We start from the raw sequence: 20,478 nt of genomic DNA, 5'->3' as shown, positions 1-20,478 counted from the left end.
CCAAGGCCGTAAACACAATCACTAGAAGGCCTGCAAACTGATCCTGTTGACCCAGGGGAAGAGCTGAGATTAGAAATGCGTTAACATCTTGATATAAGTGCTGCTATTGATGTGCTGCAGCTAAGAGATGAGATGGACTGATGTGGAACATGTGCAGGTCAATGGAGTATCGAGATAGGATTAGAGTACTAATTAATTAGGGTTAGGGTACTGTTTAATTAGGGTTAAGGTACCAATGAACTAGGGTTAGGGTACTGTTTCATTAGGGTTAAGGTACTGTTTAATTAGGGTTAAGGTACCAATGAACTAGGGTTAGGGTACTGTTTAATTAGAGTTAAGGTACTCATGAACTAGGGTTAAGGTACTGTTTAATTAGGGTTAAGGTACTGATGAACTAGGGTTAGGGTACTGTTTAATTAGGGTTAAGGTACTGATAAACTAGGGTTAGGGTACTGTTTAATTAGGGTTAAGGTACTGATGAACTAGGGTTAGGGTACTGTTTAATTAGGGTTAAGGTACTGATTAACTAGGGTTAGGGTACTGTTTAATAAGAGTTAAGGTACTGATGAACTAGGGTTAAGGTACTGTTTAATTAGGGTTAAGGTACTGATGAACTAGGGTTAAGGTACTGTTTATTAGGGTTAGGGTACCGATGAACTAGGATTAGGGTACTGTTTAATTAGAGTTAAGGTACTGATGAACTAGGGTTAAGGTACTGTTTAATTAGTGTTAAGGTACTGATGAATTAGGGTTAGGGTACTGTTTAATTAGGGTTAAGGTACTGATGAACTAGGGTTAGGGTACTGTTTAATTAGAGTTAAGGTACTGATGAACTAGGGTTAATGTACTGTTTAATTAGGGTTAGGGTACTAATGAACTAGGGTTAGGGTACCAATGAACTAGGGTTAGGGTAATGTATAATTAGAGTTAAGGTACTGATGAACTAGGGTTAGGGTACTGTTTAATTAGGGTTAAGGTACTGATGAACTAGGGTTAGGGTACTGTTTAATTAGGGTTAGGGTACTGATGAACTAGGGTTAGGGTACTGTTTAATTAGGGTTAAAGTACTGATGAACTAGGGTTAGGGTACTGTTTAATTAGGGTTAAGGTACTGATGAACTAGGGTTAAGGTACTGTTTAATTAAAGTTAAGGTACTGATGAACTAGGGTTAGGGTACTGTTTAATTAGAGTTAAGGTACTGATGAACTAGGGTTAGGGTACTGTTTAATTAGGGTTAGGGTACCAATGAACTAGGGTTAGGGTACTGTTTAATTAAAGTTAAGGTACTGATGAACTAGGGTTAGGGTACTGTTTAATTAAAGTTTAGGTACTGATAAACTAGGGGTAGGGTACTGTTTAATTAGGGTTAAGGTACTGATGAACTTTATCTGCTGCAACCGAAAATCAACATGCCCCATTTTGCATGTTCCATTGTGCTTCCTGATGCTTCCTCTCTTTATTATCATACAGGAATGAGCACTTTGCATTCTTTTCTCTTTCTTTATGGCCAAATCTAATTTAGTCTAATCTCCCATCATTCCTGCCCCTGTGAAGTTCCTCGTTCTACTGCAGTATCCAGTCACAAATGTCTCATAAACCTCAACCTGCTGAAGGGAAAATGCTGATCACTCACATCTCCAGAACGACCCTGGAATGGCCCCGACTTCGTTGGGAATGTAGCCAGCTCTAATCCCACACCGCAAATCAATTGCATCCAGGACATACCTGCACTTGCAGGACACACCTTTGCTTGTAGGAGACATCTACAGTTGTAAGACACATCTACACTGGTAGGACACACCAACACACTGAGTGCCATATCCAACACCAAGTGCCATGACCAGACCAGTCGTCTGGTATGTGATATTTGTATCTTCACCAGCCTGAGGACTGATGAGAGACCCCCACCTTTTTAACAAGCAAGGAACAAACTAGTCCAAGACTGTCAGCCGTATCAGGACCAAACGTACTTGTGTCCGAGGTGACTGAGAGATGCCAGTGGGAGCTCAGGTCTACGAAGCAGCACATTTCTCACCTCTCAACACTCACCTTACGTCTATTACATGTTTTTAATTAACTTAGTTCATCAGTAATTCACATTTATGAACAGCAGCGTGATCCATCCTGGTGCTCCATTATTGCCAGGTAGCCTTCACAGCCACTTTTAGAACAGTCACTCTTAATAATGATGAAGTTTAGATCACTGGGAGGCCTCTGCATCAGGTTAATTAATTCACACTTTCTCTTCCTTCATCCTTCCTTCCCACTCTTTCATCATCTCTCTCTTTCTCTCTGCCCTCTTTTTGATCCCGCCTCTCTATCACTCTGTAGATGAGGATTTTCCCAGAATAGAAGACCATAATGAGTGGGAGCAGATGGCCACGGTCAGTACGTGGTGCTCCTAAGTGTTACTGGACTGAGCGAGTAACCCCACACCCCACAGCAGCTCCAGGCAAACGGCCAGCGTTGGACAGCCTGACTCCCTCTTTAAGGGACGCAACCTCTTTCATGGGCACGACCTCTTAGCTCAGGCAATGGATGGCCGCTATAGTACATAATGAACACAACTGTTGGAAGGCCGAAGAACCCTGACAATCAAATATTTTACTTCTAGTTTAAATATTACTTGAGGTTTATACACAGGTTGACAAAAAATTGCGAATCACAATAATATCTCATTTTGTTAAGAGATAACTTTTAGGCTTGACTTTTAACTGGTGTGTTTTACTTTTTTAATCGTCAGGGATTATATTTAATATAGAAATAGGAAGTGTCTGCAGTATCTAAGGTAAGCTTCTTTATTCTGCAATGTTTTCACACTTTCTGTTGCTAAGATAGGTATCACCATTCTTCAGTGTCTTTTCAGCTCAATCGTGACATAATCCCTGTAAAGAATAACAGAATACTTAATATAGATCACTGTGGCTGTTCACTGTTCACTGGAGTGTTTAGAGGTAAGAAAGGAGGAATCTAGTCATATATATGTGATAAAAGTTGATCAGTTTGATCAGTTCCTACTGAGAAGTTTGATCAGTTAAGACATCTTTTTTATTTTCTCTGCAGCAGGCAGCATTACTCCATAAACTCCCAGAGACTAATGAATGTAAAAGGACATGGTCTTTATTCAAATGCATCTCATTGTAGTGATGAGTTAATGGCATTAGGTCTTAATTATGCAAATCCTGGTCTGAGGTTAGCACAGTTAGATCAGGGCATGGGCTGTATTTGGCCAGGAAGCAGGAATGGCTGCTTGCTTAGGGAATCCCATGATTACATTTACGATTACTGTCTCAGAGCCAGATGCAGGCTTGAACCTACAAGGCCTGGTTATAGCCAAGGCTAAATGTTAAAGGCTAAATTTTAAACCCCTTTACAAAAAAACCATTGGCTGGATCGCCTTACAAGCACATGTGAGAGCTCACAGAGCTACAGTGCAGTCTCAGTCTCTAAGAGCTACAGTGCAGTCTCAGAATGTAAAGAGTTACAGTGCAGATTCAGTCTCTATAAAGCTACAGTGCAGGCTCCATCACTTCAGAGTGACGGTGCTCCTCCACCAGACACTGACCTCCACACGATGTACTTTCCAGGATTCTTGAAGATCGTCATTTAACCTGATCCTCAGGACTTCAATTAACATTTTGCTGAACATCAGAACAAAATTTCAGAGAAACACAGTGAGTTCTACCTATGAAAGGGCTAGCACATGACCCACAGTCTGAAATCCATATTTGACTGTAAAAATGACTGCGGTTTTGCAGTAGTCTTACACTGTTAAACCTCCAAAGACATCTGCAGAATCCTGACAAACAAACAAGTGCCCAACAGGGTTTAGCAGATGACAAAAACTACAAGAAACAAAATAAGAGAGTAGCATAATAATCAAAGACCCTAGTGGCTGAGCATTGTGTATCAGTGCATTCAGACCATCTACTATCTCCCCCCCACACACACACATTCTCACACACACTTTGTTTTTCATCCCACGCATTTAGTTTCTGCCTGGATGACAGGAACCATTTCCATTAGGGAGAAAAATAAATGGGAGTCTGGTTTGCTGGACTCTGAAAAGCAGAAATATCAGTGCAAAGTCTAATCTGGAATCATTTGTGTGTATCTTTTTTTGCAACGGCTCAATGCTCAAAACAGACCAATAACATTTTTCACATTACTCTTATCCATAAATCTGACAGCCCACATATTTACTCTCACCCCCAGTCTTAGTTCCACTTTAATCTACAAGGATTTTAGTAGTCCATCTGTACTGATTTTAAGCCCGACCCCATCTGTACTGAGCTTAGCCCCGCTTCCATCTGTACTGGCCTTAGCCCAGCCTCCATCTGTACTGGCCTTAGCTCCACCTTCATCTGTACTGGCCTTAGCTCCACCTCCATCTGTACTGGCCTTAGCCCAGCCTCCATCTGTACTGGCCTTAGCTCCACCTTCATCTGTACTGGCCTTAGCTCCACCTCCATCTGTACTGGCCTTAGCCCAGCCTCCATCTGTACTGGCCTTAGCTCCACCTCCATCTGTACTGGCCTTAGCCCAGCCTCCATCTGTACTGGCCTTAGCTCCACCTCCATCTGTACTGGCCTTAGCTCCACCTTCATCTGTACTGGCCTTAGCTCCACCTCCATCTGTACTGGCCTTAGCCCAGCCTCCATCTGTACTGGCCTTAGCTCCACCTTCATCTGTACTGGCCTTAGCTCCACCTCCATCTGTACTGGCCTTAGCTCCACCTCCATCTGTACTGGCCTTAGCTCCGCCTCCCCCTTTACTGATGGCCCCACCGCTCAAGTTTAACTTTATTTATGTTGCTTTATTAACTTATCCCAGAATTATTTTCTTCATATTACTGTTTTCCAATTAAATGTGCTAAAATACTCCAAATGTTTTGGGATCGTTATCTTGTTGCATGTATTCCGTTATAGAGTTGTTTCTTGTTTAAAATAAATCTTATTTAAAGCCTGAGCATCCAGTGATTATAGGTTCAAATCTGGGCCTGAGGCAACGTGCATCTGTGCAGCACGTAGGAGCTCTTAGCGGGACGAGTGGTGTGGCACCTAACAGCCAGTGATTTATACAGATGTCCATGTCTCACACAGCACCAGATCTGTCCTCATCTGAATGAAAGAATCACACAATCACACAAGAGTGATATACCGAGAGGCTCACAGCATTGGGATTTACCTGAGAATAATATATGATTGAAAAAATCTGAAAAAACAGTTAGGCTTGGAAATGACAGTGACACTGATGTATTATATAGCCTATAGTGCACAGAGCCTGTGAAGACCAAAACACTCCTACTGTTGTATATACATATACACACTGTTGTATGTGGATGGAACAATATTGTGGGGTCTGTGTTGTGGTTGGGTCAGTAATGTGATGTGTGTGTGTGTGTGTGTGTGTGTGTGTGTGTGTGTGTGTGTGTGTGTGTGTGTGTGTGTGTGTGTTACATGTGATTTGGCTAGTTTTGTGGAATGTGTGTTTTATAGGTGCATGGGTCAGTACTGTGGGGTGCGTGTTAAAGTCGTTGGTTCCCTAAAGACGAAGGGCTCTAGTTTTATGGATACAGGAATAAGTCGTATAGGGACGTGTGGGCTTGGCAGGAAAACTCTATGCTATTTTCAAGACACCGGCGACAGAAGCATTAGTTCAGCACACAAATTACAAAGAGAGGTTGGGTAAGACAGCATACGTTATCAACGTGTGGTTAGGTGTGCGGCCGCAGTATCCAATCAGATTAATTTAACTCTCATTTCCTTTAAAACACGAGTGAGCATGAACGAGCGGTGGAGCCTAAATCGTTTCCAGTTTAAGATTGGGACTTTCATGGCGGTGCAGTCGCCATGGCAACATAAATGGCACTGGAAGCAAACATCCCAGGTCTGATGAGATTACATGATCCTGGGCGGAGGCTCAAACAGTCAATTAAAAAATTTGTATGTACATTTTCTTTTTATAATAATAACAATACATATTTAAAATACCAACAGTTATGACACTACAAATTGTTCACTGTGTTGAAAAAAAATATTCGGAACATTTACTTATGATATAACTGTTTAAATTATATAATTTTCCAAGCATAATGACGCGCTAACTGTCTGCGTCACGTTAAAATGCGAAAATATCATTCAGTAAGCATTAAGTTGTTGCAAGATCTATTTTTAATGGATTGGTGTTCGTGAGAAATTTCACGCCTTTGTGTGCCTGCAGGAAATAAGGAAATATGCGAGGACACGGTGCTACAAGGGCGGTGTTGACCTGCAAGTCCTGAGTAAACGGACTTTGCTAACTTTAATTCTCCACAAAATGGAGTCGCGTCCTTATTCCAACGTAGGGTGCATATACAAAACACGACTGAGACTACAATACGAACGGACTCACTACAAGTGGACAGGAGATTGCAAGTACATTTCCCGCTCTGATGATTCTTCATTTCTACTGTGACTCTTGGATGGTGGAGTCAGAACTTGGCAAAGCACAAACCCGTCCAGCACTGTTTAAACGCTTCAGGCTGCTGGTGGTGGTGTAGTAATGGTGTGGAGGATATTTTCTTGGTACACTCTGGGCCCCTCATACCAACTGAGCATCGTTTAAACACCGACGCCTACCTGACTACTGTGTGCCACCACGTTCTTCCTTGTGTTTCCAGCAGCATAACGTGCCATGTGACAAAGCTTAAATAAACGTAGTGTGTTGTATATGTGGGTAGACCAGTAATGTGGTGTGTTTATGTATGTTAGATATGTGGTTGGATCAGTAAAGTATTGGGTGTGTAGTAATATATGTGGGTCATCATTACTGCAGTGTGTATATGTATACTTTGGTGTTCGTGTGTTGTTGTGGGTGTGATGTGAAATGTCGCCCCCTACTGTTCCAAATGGAGATCCTGTAGATTTGCTGGAAATGGGCAGCTCTTATGGAAACGAAATTTCAAAGCTGAAATACACATGTGAACGATGAACATGGGTTAGAGTTCTGACATGGCTCTGGTGTCATGGCACTGCGTTCCCGACTGGGTCTAAACAAGCCTCCATCAGTCCAGAATGCTATTGCTGGACTCCTGCCTAAAACCCAAACATCTCATCTTGTTGGTCACAGTTCAGTTGTTGGTCTTGTTGGTCAGTTCACTGGCTGCCAGTTACACTTTCATACTGTTGTGATTTTCATCTTAATCCCTTCATAGTTTGTTTACATTACAGTATTGAATCAACAGCTTATCATAATTTATATATTTTGAATAGTCATAAAGTATTAATCAAATCTCTAATATTAATCACTATATGTTTTGCTTACATTATATTATTGATCAAGTTGTTTGTTAGTAAGAATGACGGTGTAAGCGCTTGTGTGACACTTCCAATACTCCATGCGTTTGCAGTAGGCTAAAATGGGATGTGTAAGAGAAGGCCCACTGTGACCTTATGTGGTGAGGCCAGGTAGTAAGACCACGCTTCCAGAATAGAGACAGCTGTAGGTTGAACTACGGAATGTGCAGCTCCTATGTTTAGAGGAAAGCATATATAATGGTGAAAAGAGCAGACAGCTTCAGAGCTGCACATGGGGTGACATGATTAGGTAATGTGAGCTCTCCAGAGATCTCTGTATTAAATTAATAGGCCTATGTGTATTTTTTAATCAAAGGATAAAGACAAGACTGGTAATGTTTTCTTTTTGCAATCAACGAACACGCTGCGCTAAGGTAAGAAAAGGTTAAAGCGCAACAATACCAACCACAAAATACTATTTTGTATTTTAGCTAAGCAAACCTATCTTCCATTATGATTCACCAAGGATGCAACTGTCAGCTCCTTAGTAAGACCCAGGATTGTGAGAACTGCAACAGGAGTGGAACCTTCTCCTACAAACCCCTCCAGCTCTGGAATACCCTGCTGTAAACGCAAGGCCTCACCCTCTCAGTCTGGAGACCTGGGTGTTGCTGTAACATCTCTTCCGAGCTGCAGGTCTGCCCCTGTGTCTGGTGTTGGACAGTGGTGTGCTACTTCTGCTCATGTCCCTCGCTGTCTCTCCACGTCATGAGGTCAGCTCATTAACTGCAGGTACGTTGCACCATGGTTCTTACTGGTGCTGTTTTATCTGTGTATTTTCATGCACTAGCAGGCGCTCTGTGCACGTTTTATCGTCTGTCTCTGTACGGAGCAACATGTCCATCCCTGCTGCCTGATTGGATCGTGCTGTGAGAATGTGGCGTGACGCCTCGGATTACATCATCGCTGTGATGCTTAACCTGACTCTTTGTAAAACTGCTTTGAGACAGTCAGTTGTTAAAGGCACTATATACATAAAATAGAATTTTATTGCATTGAAAACTAGCAAAATAATGTTTTGGCAATTTCTTTTAATAGCAGAATAGCTATAACTGAAAGCAAAACATCATCTTCAAATAAAGTTAAATCTGTATGGAGATGTCCATCATATAAACCAAAACATCATCTTCAAATAAAGTTAAATCTGTATGGAGATGTCCATCATATAAACCAAAACATCATCTTCAAATAAAGTTAAATCTGTATGGAGATGTCCATCATATAAACCAAAACATCATCTTCAAATAAAGTTAAATCTGTATGGAGATGTCCATCATATAAACCAAAACATCATCTTCAAATAAAGTTAAATCTGTATGGAGATGTCCGTCATATAAACAGTCCTCTCTAAAGCAGGTAACATGAATAAAGGGCGACAGCTGATCAAATGAGGAGTGGTGCCAGCTCACTCGTCTCTGCAGGACGCTCCACCCAGCGTGTAGTGGTGGAGCTCTGGGGCTCTAAATTACAAACATCATCTCACGCACTTGCAGCAAGCCACAGCCAGTCTGTACCTGTGACTGTGTTTCATGTCACTCTGTGACCCTGAGATCAGTGTGAGCTGAGCAGAAAGCAGTTTTCCCTGATTTAAGACACTGTTTCCAAGGTGTCATTAACGTTGTCATTTTGGACGGTAGTTTCTCCTTGGACGGTGTGGATAAAGCCGTATTCTTTTGGAAGGGCACACAGGGACATCATGACCTCAATACCAGTATAAATCCTTACTTTTTTCTGGCATTTGCACTCCTGTAAAACAAAATAAAAATGTAACCTGGTTTAAGAAGAGGGATGACTTGCAAACTAAAGTTTAACAAAACAAATCAAAGCACCACCAATGTCTATTTCTTCACACTTCTCTCTTTACCTGCAGTGGCATATTCACCCTGTTTATACCTCAGCTACATGTTCAAACACTGGACACAATGTTGAACAATAAATCTGAACTCACCTGTGTCAGTGTAAGCGCTCCCAGAACCCCACTCGGGCTCCAGGTCAGGCTTAGAGGAGTGGGCGACCATGGCACCTCCTGTTGACCGATCCGTGTGTAGGAGATGGAGGAAAGAGGATGGGCTGTTCTGTGGTATGCCAGGCTGTCGGTATAGTAACGGGGGCACGTCATAACTGGACCCCTGTCTAGTGGAGTACGCCCAGTGGCCTGTGGGGAGTGTGGCTGGACCCATGATCACTCCCTGATTCTGAACTGCTTCCTCATTGGATGATCCCTGGCCCAGGACTGAGGCGCTTGAAGATGGCAGGCTCTTAGACCACGACGGAGACCATGAGGCTGGAGTGGCCACATCTGGAAACAACGTCAGATGTTATATATGACAGATATTACAAAACTACCAGTGGCGTCATGGTCAAAGCCAGTATTCTTTCAGCTACCATGGTCAGATAGTAATGAAGAATGCGAGTTATCAATTAATTAATAACAGCTGTCCGCCAGCAGAGGGTGCTATCTAAGCCAATGAAAAGGGGACATATGATCATTTCCTCGAGGAAGAATAAATAGACTCTTTCGAGTGATGTCAGTTTATGCCTGAGGGTCCATTTTATGGGGGGCACATATAATTTTCACCTTCTTTCCTACATGGAAATGAATCATGCAGCACTGGCCCACCAGATTTGGAGGGCCTCTGGAGCTCCCTGGTCTTCGTACTGAGGTCTTTTGGCATGCTGGTCTTGTTCAGGGCGCGAAAGAAATGTTCATCCACCACTGTGTTGATGTCTCCGTTGTAATAGGTGAAAATGATGCTTTGTGAGGACTCTCGGCCCTGGTCGCGGGGCCCCGTGTTCCTCTCTTCCATCGTCCCTAAGGCAAAATCACATCACAGCACTCAAAATACAGCAGAACATGCAGATTACCCAAAGTGGCCCCCAGAGCGTTTTTGCGCGTTTGTATATGAGAGGATATTACAGAAATAACTTATTTTAAAGTGACTACTTTTATTCACATGGTGTTTAAGGTCGATTTAATGAAAAGGGTTATTTGTTATGAGCACTCACAAATACACAGTACGGTCATTAATGAAAATAATTAAAAAAACAACCACAGCTGATAGTTCTTGTTAGACGCGCGTATACCTGCTGGTAATGGTTTCTAGCGTGGTGGCTGGAGTTGTTCAGGTCCACAGATCGCGTTTAGTCTCCAACATGACGCGCATGAAGGTCGCTGGAAACACTCCGACGTCCCCGCAGGTCTCTGCTGAAGTTAGTGCCACCTCACGGTAGTCTTGGTCGGATCCCCGCCTAGTCATAACCGATACCGCGGCTCTGCCTTACGTCGCATGCATTTTAGATAAAATGTGGCCGGGCAAGTTCAACCAGAGGTTCATAAACGAAGTTGTTTTGACAGCGAAATGAAAATGTAAAAATAGCTCTCACACAAGCTTCTCATTACAAGGTAGAATAACTAACCGCTCGGGGCATGACAATTGATATGTCAGAAACAAGATCACAAGCTTATGGTGAAGCAGGTTTAGATTAGATATATTCTGTGATATTAACGATTTACTGACTGAAGTATGCAAAACTACCTCACAGAACACGTGGAGATGTTTTCATTTTGCAGCAGATCTGTATATGTAATACTAGAATATTAAACTAATAACATTAATTAAACACCTACATTCCAAAGTGGCAGTCCTTAAAAACAAACCCTGAACTCCAGGATAACTACTTATAAAGGAAAAAAATATAAATGTCCACATTTACACAAATTCATCTTTTATTATAAAATAGTTAACAAATACGTGCCAGTTATAATTTTCACTCGGAAGCAAAAACATAAGAACGGTCAGTGTTCACTCCCCAACACTCCAGTTTTATGAGATGACGGACCACAGACAGGCAGACAGACGGTGAATTCTACGGCCCTCAGGCAAATAGGCATAGCTGGCAGAGCCTAAGACCCTCGGTGCTGTTTATGTACGGGTGTTTAAGGAATTTGTGTTGCGGTCCTATTTCAGCCCTACGCCTCCTCATCACTGCTTGCTAGGCTGCTGTCTGTGGACTCCATGCCTGCTGCTTCCTGCTCTGTATCCCGCTGCCCTGCAGGCTGCTCTGCCACGGCGCCCCCTGCAGGCGGGGCCTGTTCCGCCACTGCCCCGGGCCTCTCTGCCTCCTGGGGGGCAGACAGCTCCTTCATTCCATCAGAGTTCTCAGGTTGAGTCGCCTGTGCGGCTGCCCCTTGGGGTTTCTCATCACCCAGGAAGGCAGACCAGCCCTTCAGGCGTTCCTCCCTCTCACGTGTTGTCTCCTCCACCTGACGGAGCAAAAACCCAGCAGAGGAACAGAGAGCAAAACGTCAAAGAGGACTGAAAGACACGATTATACACACACACACACACACACCCTTGTCTTCAGTAGGCAGCGTGAAGTTAGCAGAGGGGTTAGCTGGGTGTATAGCTGTAGGGTTAGTGTATTTGTCCCGAGCACAATCACAGCATGTCTGAACAGTGTACAACAAAAGTGTGTTGGCGTCTTGCCTGGTAATCGGTGACTCCATCCCACAGCTGTGCCATGAGCTTCCTCCCCCCAAACCAGCGTCCGTCCAGCGCCACCTGGCATGCGTCTGCCTCGTCCGGCTCTTTAAAGGCTACAGACGCCACGCCGTCAGGGTGTCTCTGCCACACACAAACACCAAGCACAACTCAGCTGCCTCCCACCCAGGACACGGCAATAGTGGCGGCACGGGCAACTGCTAATGTGGGACTACTAATGCTAATGCGGCATTCTATGGGCTGCTTCGTGTGATACTGCTGTGAGAAATGTCACAGTTCAAAGGTCACGCAGCCTCAGAGCTGCGGAGGAAGAGGGACGACCCAAACTCACGTCGAAGATGATGACTTTCTTCACCTCCCCAAATTTTCCACACTCGGTCCGCAAGTCGTCACGATACTCGTTCAACACCAGCGGGTCTTCCTGAATAAAACACACAGCACAGTGAGCAGACCTCCCAAACCCTCTGGTCTTTATAGGAATGCCAACAGTAATGTCAACTCGGGGCCTGGGCTGCTTGGGTTCTCCTAGCGATGCGTTTCCTGCTATGGTGAGTGTCAGTGCTCTCTGCAGGAAGGTGTGTCTGCATCAGGAATGTGGTTAGACCTGGATAGTCTCCGATAGTCATCTCACTTATCCAACCCTAAGATCAACTGAAAACTCAAATATAATCTTTCACAGGCACACCAGCAGTACTATGCCAAGTATGGGACAATTTTAATCATCGATCAGAACAAAAAATAAATAAATTAATTAAAAAACACAGGAAAATAGGTCATCAGCAGGAGACATGCAAGTTTGACTAGAATGGTTTTATCTTTGAGCATGTCTAATTGTGTACAACACAAGTTTGAGTAGGGCCATTTGCACTGTGGAGAACCGCAAGCCCACCGACCCCCCATGATGAGTCTCACCTCAAAGTCTTTGGGGTGGAACATGTTGCGGATGATGATCACACGTTCGTGCCTCTTACGCACCTCCCCCTTCTTCTCTGGCCTCCAGTCCAGCTGCCTGACAGCACAACCAGGAAACAGCAGCAGATTAATCCGGCAGACAATGCCTGCAAAACTCTAGAGCGCCATCTGTTGGACAAGGCTACAAAGACACTGTATGACTATATAAGGTGGTGCTTCCGCCACTCCGTGAAATAGAGGCGAAGGTTTGAGGAATGGCGTTCCTATCAGATTCATGAGAGTCTGACAGTTACCATCTCCAACTGTCTTGTTTACACTATCCTGGTTTGAAATTGCTGTGATAAAAACTCATTTAGGAGCTAAAACACACTCTCCCAGAATTTGCAAAGCAATGCCTATTACATTAACACGGAGTACGCATGGTATTGGAGAACAGCTGGAGGGCACAGGAGCAGAGCTGCACAACCTGCTTCTGTTCCTGGACTAGTGGGGCTCTCACAGCGTGGAGCTCAGTGGGGCACCTGCTTCACCTGGACTAGTGGGGCTCTCGCAGGGTGGAGCTCAGTGAGGCACCTGCTTCACCTGGACTAGTGGGGCTCTCACAGCGTGGAGCTCAGTGGGGCACCTGCTTCTGTTCCTGGACTGGTGGGGCTCTTACAGCGTGGAGCTCAGTGGGGCACCTGCTTCACCTGGACTAGTGGGGCTCTCGCAGGGTGGAGCTCAGTGAGGCACCTGCTTCACCTGGACTGGTAGGGCTCTCGCAGCGTGGAGCTCAGTGGGGCACCTACTTCACCTGGACTAGTGGGGCTCTCACAGCGTGGAGCTCAGTGGGGCACCTGCTTCACCTGGACTAGTGGGGCTCTCACAGCGTGGAGCTCAGTGGGGCACCTGCTTCACCTGGACTAGTGGGGCTCTCACAGGGTGGAGCTCAGTGAGGCACCTGCTTCACCTGGACTAGTGGGGCTCTCACAGCGTGGAGCTCAGTGGGGCACCTGCTTCACCTGGACTAGTGGGGCTCTCACAGGGTGGAGCTCAGTGAGGCACCTGCTTCACCTGGACTAGTGGGGCTCTCACAGCGTGGAGCTCAGTGGGGCACCTGCTTCACCTGGACTAGTGGGGCTCTCACAGCGTGGAGCTCAGTGGGGCACCTGCTTCACCTGGACTAGTGGGGCTCTCACAGCATGGAGCTCTTACTTCTGCTGCTGCTGCATTTTTTTGCGGTACTCTTTGTTTTTCTTCTTCTTCTTGCTGGCATCGTACTGGCCCTTGAGCTCGAAGCGTGCGGCCTCCACGTGCAGCCGGTAGCCACGCACCTCAGAGTCGTCCAAAAGACGTTCTGCAAGGGCCACAGACTCCCTCTGCAGACGAGAACGTGAGCCCGGTTGATTGGTTGTGTGAGAATGTGTGTTTTGTGCGTGTGTGGGCACGTGTGTTCGTGGAACCAACCTTAAGGTAGCAGCAAAGACCATCTCCCTTCTGGTTTCCCTCACTGTCTTTATACAGCTTAATCTTATACTCCTCTGTCATTGGGTCCCTCATTATTATCCCGCATTTAGACATAATGTCCACAAACTCATCAGGCGTAATATCCGGTGGAAGACCTACGATGTATAAGCATTAAAGATAAGCATTTGTTTACTTATTCAGCATGTATTTATTTGATAAGATGTGTACAAATAAAATGTTAGTGGGTAATGTTTTCCATAAGGAGCTGAATCATTTTTCATGGTCCACATAAGCCTCGAGTACAACAGAGCTCTCAATGATAATAGAGCACTATGCTTACCTGACACATATACGTTTGTGTTTTTGTCCTTCTCAATATCAAACCAGCCTGCAAGCATTAAAAGAGTTTGGGAGTCACTTACAAGTTCTCAAAAACACAAAACAACAACAAATAAAGTTTATTCACACAGTAAATGACCATACTCTCAAACAGACACCCCTGACGCACTAACCCCCCTACGCCTCCAAAACTAACAAACAGCTCAATTCACATACAAACACTACACACATATGCTCCACAATGCACACGTGCACACACACACACACACACACACACACACACACGCGCACACACACACACACACACACACACACACACACACACCTGCAGCACATGTACCTGGTTCTGCTTTCCTCTTCTCAGCCTTCCCTTTGCCTTCTTTAGCGCTGGCCACCTCAGGGGTTTCTTCTGGTTGTTTCATCTCCGCTGTCTCCACTGGCAGAGTTTCACTAGGTGGAGCAGGTGGAGTTGCTGCAGCTGCATCAGGAGCTCCTTCCTCATTGAAGCCGTAGTTAGCTTGATATGCAGCAATGAAGTCTTCTGTTATCTGCAGAAAAATAAATATGTTCACCATCTTAAGGTTGGAGATCAAGCAGGAATTATAACCTTGGGCATGCAGGCATGTTCACGTATGTTCACGCATGTACACGTCTGTCCATTCCCGTATTTATTCGTATTATTATGCTGATGTAAAGTTTTGATACCTTTGGAAACCATGCTTTCTTGTCATGGTCCCAGTCATACACTGTGCCATCCTCAGGGTCCACATAAGTGAATGGATCGTCTCCACCTTCTTTTCTCTGGCCGTACAGCTCCTGCAGTCGGAGCTGTTCATGAAACTCCTTATTCCCGTTCGAGTCTCCGCTCATCTGCGGTTAAGGAATAAACAAGTGTGCTGTGAGTGCTGTTTAACCATCTACCGGACACACCTGACCCAGCGTACTCCAGACAGGGCCTGTCACTTTAACAGATGGTTTCACAAGTGTGCTGTTTAACCATCTGACACACCTGACCCAATGTACTCCAGCCAGGGCCTGTCACTTTAACAGATGGTTTCACAAGTGTGCTGTGAGTGCTGTTTAACCATCTACCTGAGACACCCGACCCAACGTACTCCAGACAGGGCCTGTCACTTTAACAGATGGTTTCACTGGCACATTTGAGCCCTGACAGTGACACTTTTAGCGCCACATCTCGCTTCTTTGCCACCGAATGGGACTGTGGTTAGCCAACTAGGTTAGTTAGATAGCTAAATGGTCATGTTGTCCAGTTTAGGAGCAAATGTTAGCTAGCCGGCGAGTTATATGTAGTGTCTTGGTCTAGCTAATACACCAAACATCTAAACTACGCTAGCTAGCTAGCTAGCTAACGCAGGTTATCTACTTACACATCGTTGTCAGAGGCGCTAGCTAGCTAACCAGCTAGCACAGATGGCGACACCTTGCAGCACATTGACTGCACACGTCCTAAATTGTGAAGCTGAGTAACTAGAGAACACGCTGCATCCTTCTTATTCACATTACTACGCCTATGCGACCGACACCACATTTTTTTGCAGGACAGACAACGAAGTCACATCGATATAAATGAAACCTTGCTTACCTCTCTGCGCAGAAAGACTCCTTTTTGTGTACTTCCGGTATGTCCACCCCTTTGTTTATTCCTGAATACAACTGTTTTCAGGTCTGAGGTTCCGATCAAGTATTGGCTAACATTGATAGGGCTCGTGTTCTGTGTAGTTTTCAAACGCTTTCTTAAGCATTATGAACAGACTAGCCTTTATCTGCATTTTAATGACGCAATGGCTTAATATGTTGTGAACCCTCTTGTAATAAAAAAAAGTTTATAATAGCAGAGACTGCTTAGTTAAGTGAGTTCTAGGTTCATCGCCATCTAGCTCGTCGAGATGTGTAGACATCGATGAAGTGCACACATATACAGGAGAGCTGGTATAACTTACGATATGCAGACTTTAAAAAGTAAACATGTATTTAAAAAATAAGTCTCTTGGAGTGTTTGGAGTTATACACAACATTTAATATTTACAGTTTATTAGAACATATAGCATAGGTTCACATTTTTGTGCCATATTCTTTAGGCTAATCAGACTGTAATTGTATTTCGGATTCAGGTGGGATGCTGCAGATATATTAATCAAACCATCTCACACAAAAAAAGTTACTTCAGAAATAGCTGTGTTACAAACAATTGATTAAAATCCCACACAGTTTTACTTGAAGTAAATGTCATAGCTGGAATCTGGGAGCCAGGAATGGATCTCAATTCCATCAGCGTGAGGAAAGCGTGCGGTCTGTGCTGAAGGGGTGGGCCCTTGCTGGGCCCGTGGTAAAACTAGGCCCTGTTGATACACCAAACCTATAGAGAAATAGCAGTCAAGCAACTTTCATACATAATAGTAATACAACCAAACAGCAGTTTCTCACCCAGGTTGGGATTGTTGAGGGAGACTTGGCACTGACTGCAGTCTGAGGAAGCTGATGAGGTCTGGGTTGAGTTGGATTTATTGGATCTCACCGATGCCACCATGGGAATTGTGGGAAATTGATTGGCTTTGGGTTTGGTGATGACTGGTGAGGTGTGGCTGCAGTCTGAAATACAGTGTGAACACATTTTCAGTCTTTAATTCAGGTTCACGTTCATCCATTTTAATTTGTGCTTGAAATCTGGTCAGACATGGTTCCAGGTGATTTGGTCATCCTACGTCACCTGAGTCCTCTTGCAGTTTAAAGCGTCCCAAGCACAGGTGGACCCTCCACTGTTTACGCACGTTGTCTTTCATTAAACAATGGAAGACAAAAATGAAGAACCCTGAAACACAGTAACACATCATTCCAGCAGATTGCCCTCTCCTCCTGGTCATAGCATGTCCCCACACCCTCGAAAGCGCATCTGTAAATAAACCAAATGTGCTGCCTCACCTTGCAGACTGTTGAGAATGGAGAACAGATAGAGCAGAGGCACCTTGGCGGCGCCCCAGGTGAAGAAGGCCACAGCCCAGGTTAGGCCGAGTAGCAGCGTGAGACTCGCTACGCCCCGAAGCTCCTTCAGGATGCCACTATGGATGCCGGCTGGCTGGTACTTGTGCATCTTTTTGATCTGCACCAGAACCACCAGGAATACAGAAGTGTTGCACAGGAGCACGAGGACGACATAGCCCACCACTGAGACGTAGAAGACAACGTCATCTTGTATCCAGCAACTAAGGGGAAAGACACCACAGGATATCTGAACTGTGTACATGTACCTTTGAAACAGCTGTTCCTTTAAATCAGAAGCAGCAGAACGTACAGAGATGACTCACAACATCTCAGAGTTATTCATAGAGTCACCAGTCGAAACTGCAGCATAAGCGTCCTGCTTCACCACCAACACCAGACAGCAAATTACGAGAGGCATTCCTGGGGCAAAAAGCATCATAAAAGAGCAATGAGACAAAGAGAGAAATCTATTATGTTCAGTTTTACTGTCCCTAAAGAAACAGAACGACTGTGCCTACCCCAGCCAAAGGTGCAGAATTTCAAGATGTAGGAGGGAATGTAGACATTGAAAACTTTGACAAGGGCAAAGTACATGTTCACTGCCTCCAGGAACATCCATGTGAAGGAAGTCAACAAGAAGTAGTGTTGGGCTGTTGCTACAGCAACACAAAGGCCATATATTCCAAAGGAGGAGAGCCAGGAGTTGACCAAGAAGACGAGGTTGAGGCCTAGCAGAGCGATGGACAGATTTAAGAGGATCTGGGATGGATGGTCGTCTCGTCTCAGTTTCCTGCAGCAGTTCAAACCAACAAAATAAACAGAAGATGAATAAATATGGGGGGGGGGGGGGGGGGGGGGGGTTGTAAAGGAGGAATCCCAAACATAAACTAAACACTCATGTAGATGGCCATGATTCTACAGAACCACAATAAATTGATCGTAGACAGTTTGTGTGGCTTTTCAGTGGAGACATGTAGTTCTCACTTGAGCAGAGAGTAAGTCAGCACTGTGATACTCAGGAAGAAGGCTGAGATACTGCAGCCTGTGTAGGTGATGACGGTGAGTATTCTCTCATTTTCCTCATCAATAGCAGTCCTGGATACATCCTGAAACACACAGAGTTCCCATGAGTGCATATTAAGACACAGCATTCCAGATGAGTGTGTGTTAACACACAACGTTCCTGGCGAGTGTATCTGTTCATATCTCATATCTTGCTTAGTTGGAAGGGAAGTGACTGGCAGAGTACCAGAAGCACTCCGAAGTGTGTGAGGTGGTCACACATGCAGGTGGTGTAGTTGGTGGTGACGTTGTACTTCCAGCAGCCTCTGTGACTCCACCCCCCCTGACCACCTAAGGTAGAGTCACATAGCACAAACAGCCTGAGTGTACACTCCATGGACAAACACCCTCAGACCTCCGCACACAAATCACACACACACACTGAAAGTATGCAGTATAAAAATATTAACTGTACCTAAGTGAAGAGATTGTAAGAGATTGTACTGACTTACCATTCTTATTGAAATTCCAGTACACACAATGAACACCTTTTCCAAGCTGTCAGAAAGTTAGGAATGATGTCAAGTTAGGAATGATGTCAACAGCTTAATCAAATCAGTGGCTTTTTAAGGAGGCAGATTGTACTCACTATGTTTGTGTCTAGATGGTGCAAAGTGACTACCACAGGCTCCTTCAGGTCTTTGATTGGCTCTGTGGCATTAATTACACTTGCAGACACCACATATGTGTTCAGGGTTTTTCCTTTCTGATTGTCCTGAATGAAACAGTATCAGTTTGCATAAAATTGAGCGCAAGTTGTAATCACAATCGATTTCTTTATTTTTTTCCTACTCCATTCACAGTCTTACCCAGAAACGAAATACATGGACACAGTTTCAGACAGGTACATAAAGAAATACACTCAACGTTAAAGAGTGCTGGAGCTCCGTAGAACTGGAACTGGATGCGGGGACTGGTGCGGCTGTCTGATGGGAGACTGGAGTGCAGTGTGGCAGGAAGGGAGATGAATGCCACGGTGCCTTCAAAGACCTGCTGGTTGACGTACACCTTCACCAACAACACACAACAACACACCACATGACCCAAGTCACGCCAACACCCAGCAGACTGCTCGAAATCTCGAACGTGTCCCTTCAAATCATGTTGTATCATATGGTATCAAGGGCAAAACAAAAACTAAACAGACAAATAAACAAGCAAATAAAAACAATGCTTTAAATCGCCTGCCGGCATGGTGGTAATGTACACCTGTGTACCTCTGGGTAGGGGCCATTGCTCATCGAGCTAACCCCAAATGTAAGATTGTAGAAGTTGGTTTGGTCGATCTTGACCACAGACAATGCTAAACTTCGAGCCACTAAACTCAGGGAACTTCCACTGAAGTCAGACATTCTGTCTCCAACCATCTCTGTGATGTTCAGAATGCTGCATAAAGGAGGACATACTGCATGAGCATAAAATACTCATTTACAAATTATACAAGCATACATACGTACATGTCTGTGCACACTTTAAAACAGCTTATTGAATTGTGGAACAATCTGGAAACTTGGTAGCAATATAGAAATTGTCAGTAATATAATTGGAATTTTCTTGCTAATTCTGCTTCTTGTAGCATTATGCTCACGTATTGGTGAAGGGTTGCAAGTTGCTCTGTGAGTCCAAGATGTCTGCGGTGATGTTGAGGACGACCTCGCCAAGCGCTGGGGTGACCACGCTGGCTTTGAGCACAGCCTCCAGGGTGGTGAGCACCACCTGCAGCTCGCGGGGGTCCAGGACTGCCTGCTCTCTCTGCATGTCCACCAACATCAGCACCACATCTTCAGCAGTGTCTGCAGAGTGTAGTCAGCAGGGCATCAGTCACATGCTCCCTCCCATACCCACTCACACAGGGATGTTTCATTTTCTTTGGTTCAGT

General features: G+C 44.7%; 3 protein-coding genes across 4 annotated transcripts; all 3 read right to left on the bottom strand.

The window, feature by feature from the left end:
• Nucleotides 1-8,364: 8,364 nt before the first annotated feature.
• Nucleotides 8,365-10,720, bottom strand: LOC143524896 (uncharacterized). Of its 2 annotated transcripts, none has more exons than XM_077018303.1 (4): nt 10,423-10,720; nt 9,917-10,150; nt 9,287-9,637; nt 8,365-9,084 (listed from the first exon to the last, which is right to left on the bottom strand). In XM_077018303.1, exons 2-4 carry the CDS (start codon nt 10,143-10,145, stop codon nt 9,041-9,043), a joined length of 624 nt encoding a protein of 207 aa, XP_076874418.1. In that variant the 5' UTR covers nt 10,146-10,150; nt 10,423-10,720; the 3' UTR covers nt 8,365-9,040. The 2 variants fall into 2 exon arrangements, with proteins under 2 accessions (XP_076874418.1, XP_076874419.1); XM_077018304.1 differs by having other exon boundaries at nt 8,366-9,084; nt 9,959-10,150; nt 10,423-10,710.
• A 323-nt stretch (nt 10,721-11,043) lies between these two features.
• htatsf1 (HIV-1 Tat specific factor 1) lies at nt 11,044-16,293 on the bottom strand. Its single transcript, XM_077019510.1, has 10 exons — nt 16,141-16,293; nt 15,243-15,407; nt 14,878-15,085; nt 14,539-14,586; nt 14,199-14,353; nt 13,947-14,110; nt 12,753-12,849; nt 12,172-12,261; nt 11,826-11,963; nt 11,044-11,602 (listed from the first exon to the last, which is right to left on the bottom strand). The coding sequence occupies exons 2-10, from the start codon at nt 15,405-15,407 to the stop codon at nt 11,309-11,311; spliced, it is 1,359 nt and encodes a 452-aa protein (XP_076875625.1). The 5' UTR covers nt 16,141-16,293; the 3' UTR covers nt 11,044-11,308.
• A 369-nt stretch (nt 16,294-16,662) lies between these two features.
• Nucleotides 16,663-19,966, bottom strand: adgrg4b (adhesion G protein-coupled receptor G4b). The gene is made up of 12 exons (XM_077020817.1): nt 19,817-19,966; nt 19,467-19,607; nt 19,189-19,314; nt 19,052-19,097; nt 18,787-18,890; nt 18,522-18,643; nt 18,056-18,327; nt 17,861-17,957; nt 17,478-17,758; nt 17,266-17,367; nt 16,983-17,147; nt 16,663-16,914 (listed from the first exon to the last, which is right to left on the bottom strand). The coding sequence occupies exons 1-12, from the start codon at nt 19,964-19,966 to the stop codon at nt 16,769-16,771; spliced, it is 1,752 nt and encodes a 583-aa protein (XP_076876932.1). The 3' UTR covers nt 16,663-16,768.
• Between the last annotated feature and the right edge of the window lie 512 nt (nt 19,967-20,478).

This window comes from Brachyhypopomus gauderio, chromosome 10, assembly GCF_052324685.1.
Source record: "Brachyhypopomus gauderio isolate BG-103 chromosome 10, BGAUD_0.2, whole genome shotgun sequence".
Taxonomy (NCBI): domain Eukaryota; kingdom Metazoa; phylum Chordata; class Actinopteri; order Gymnotiformes; family Hypopomidae; genus Brachyhypopomus; species Brachyhypopomus gauderio.
Note: the sequence above shows the minus strand (reverse complement) of the source record. Positions and strands in the feature narration are given on the sequence as shown.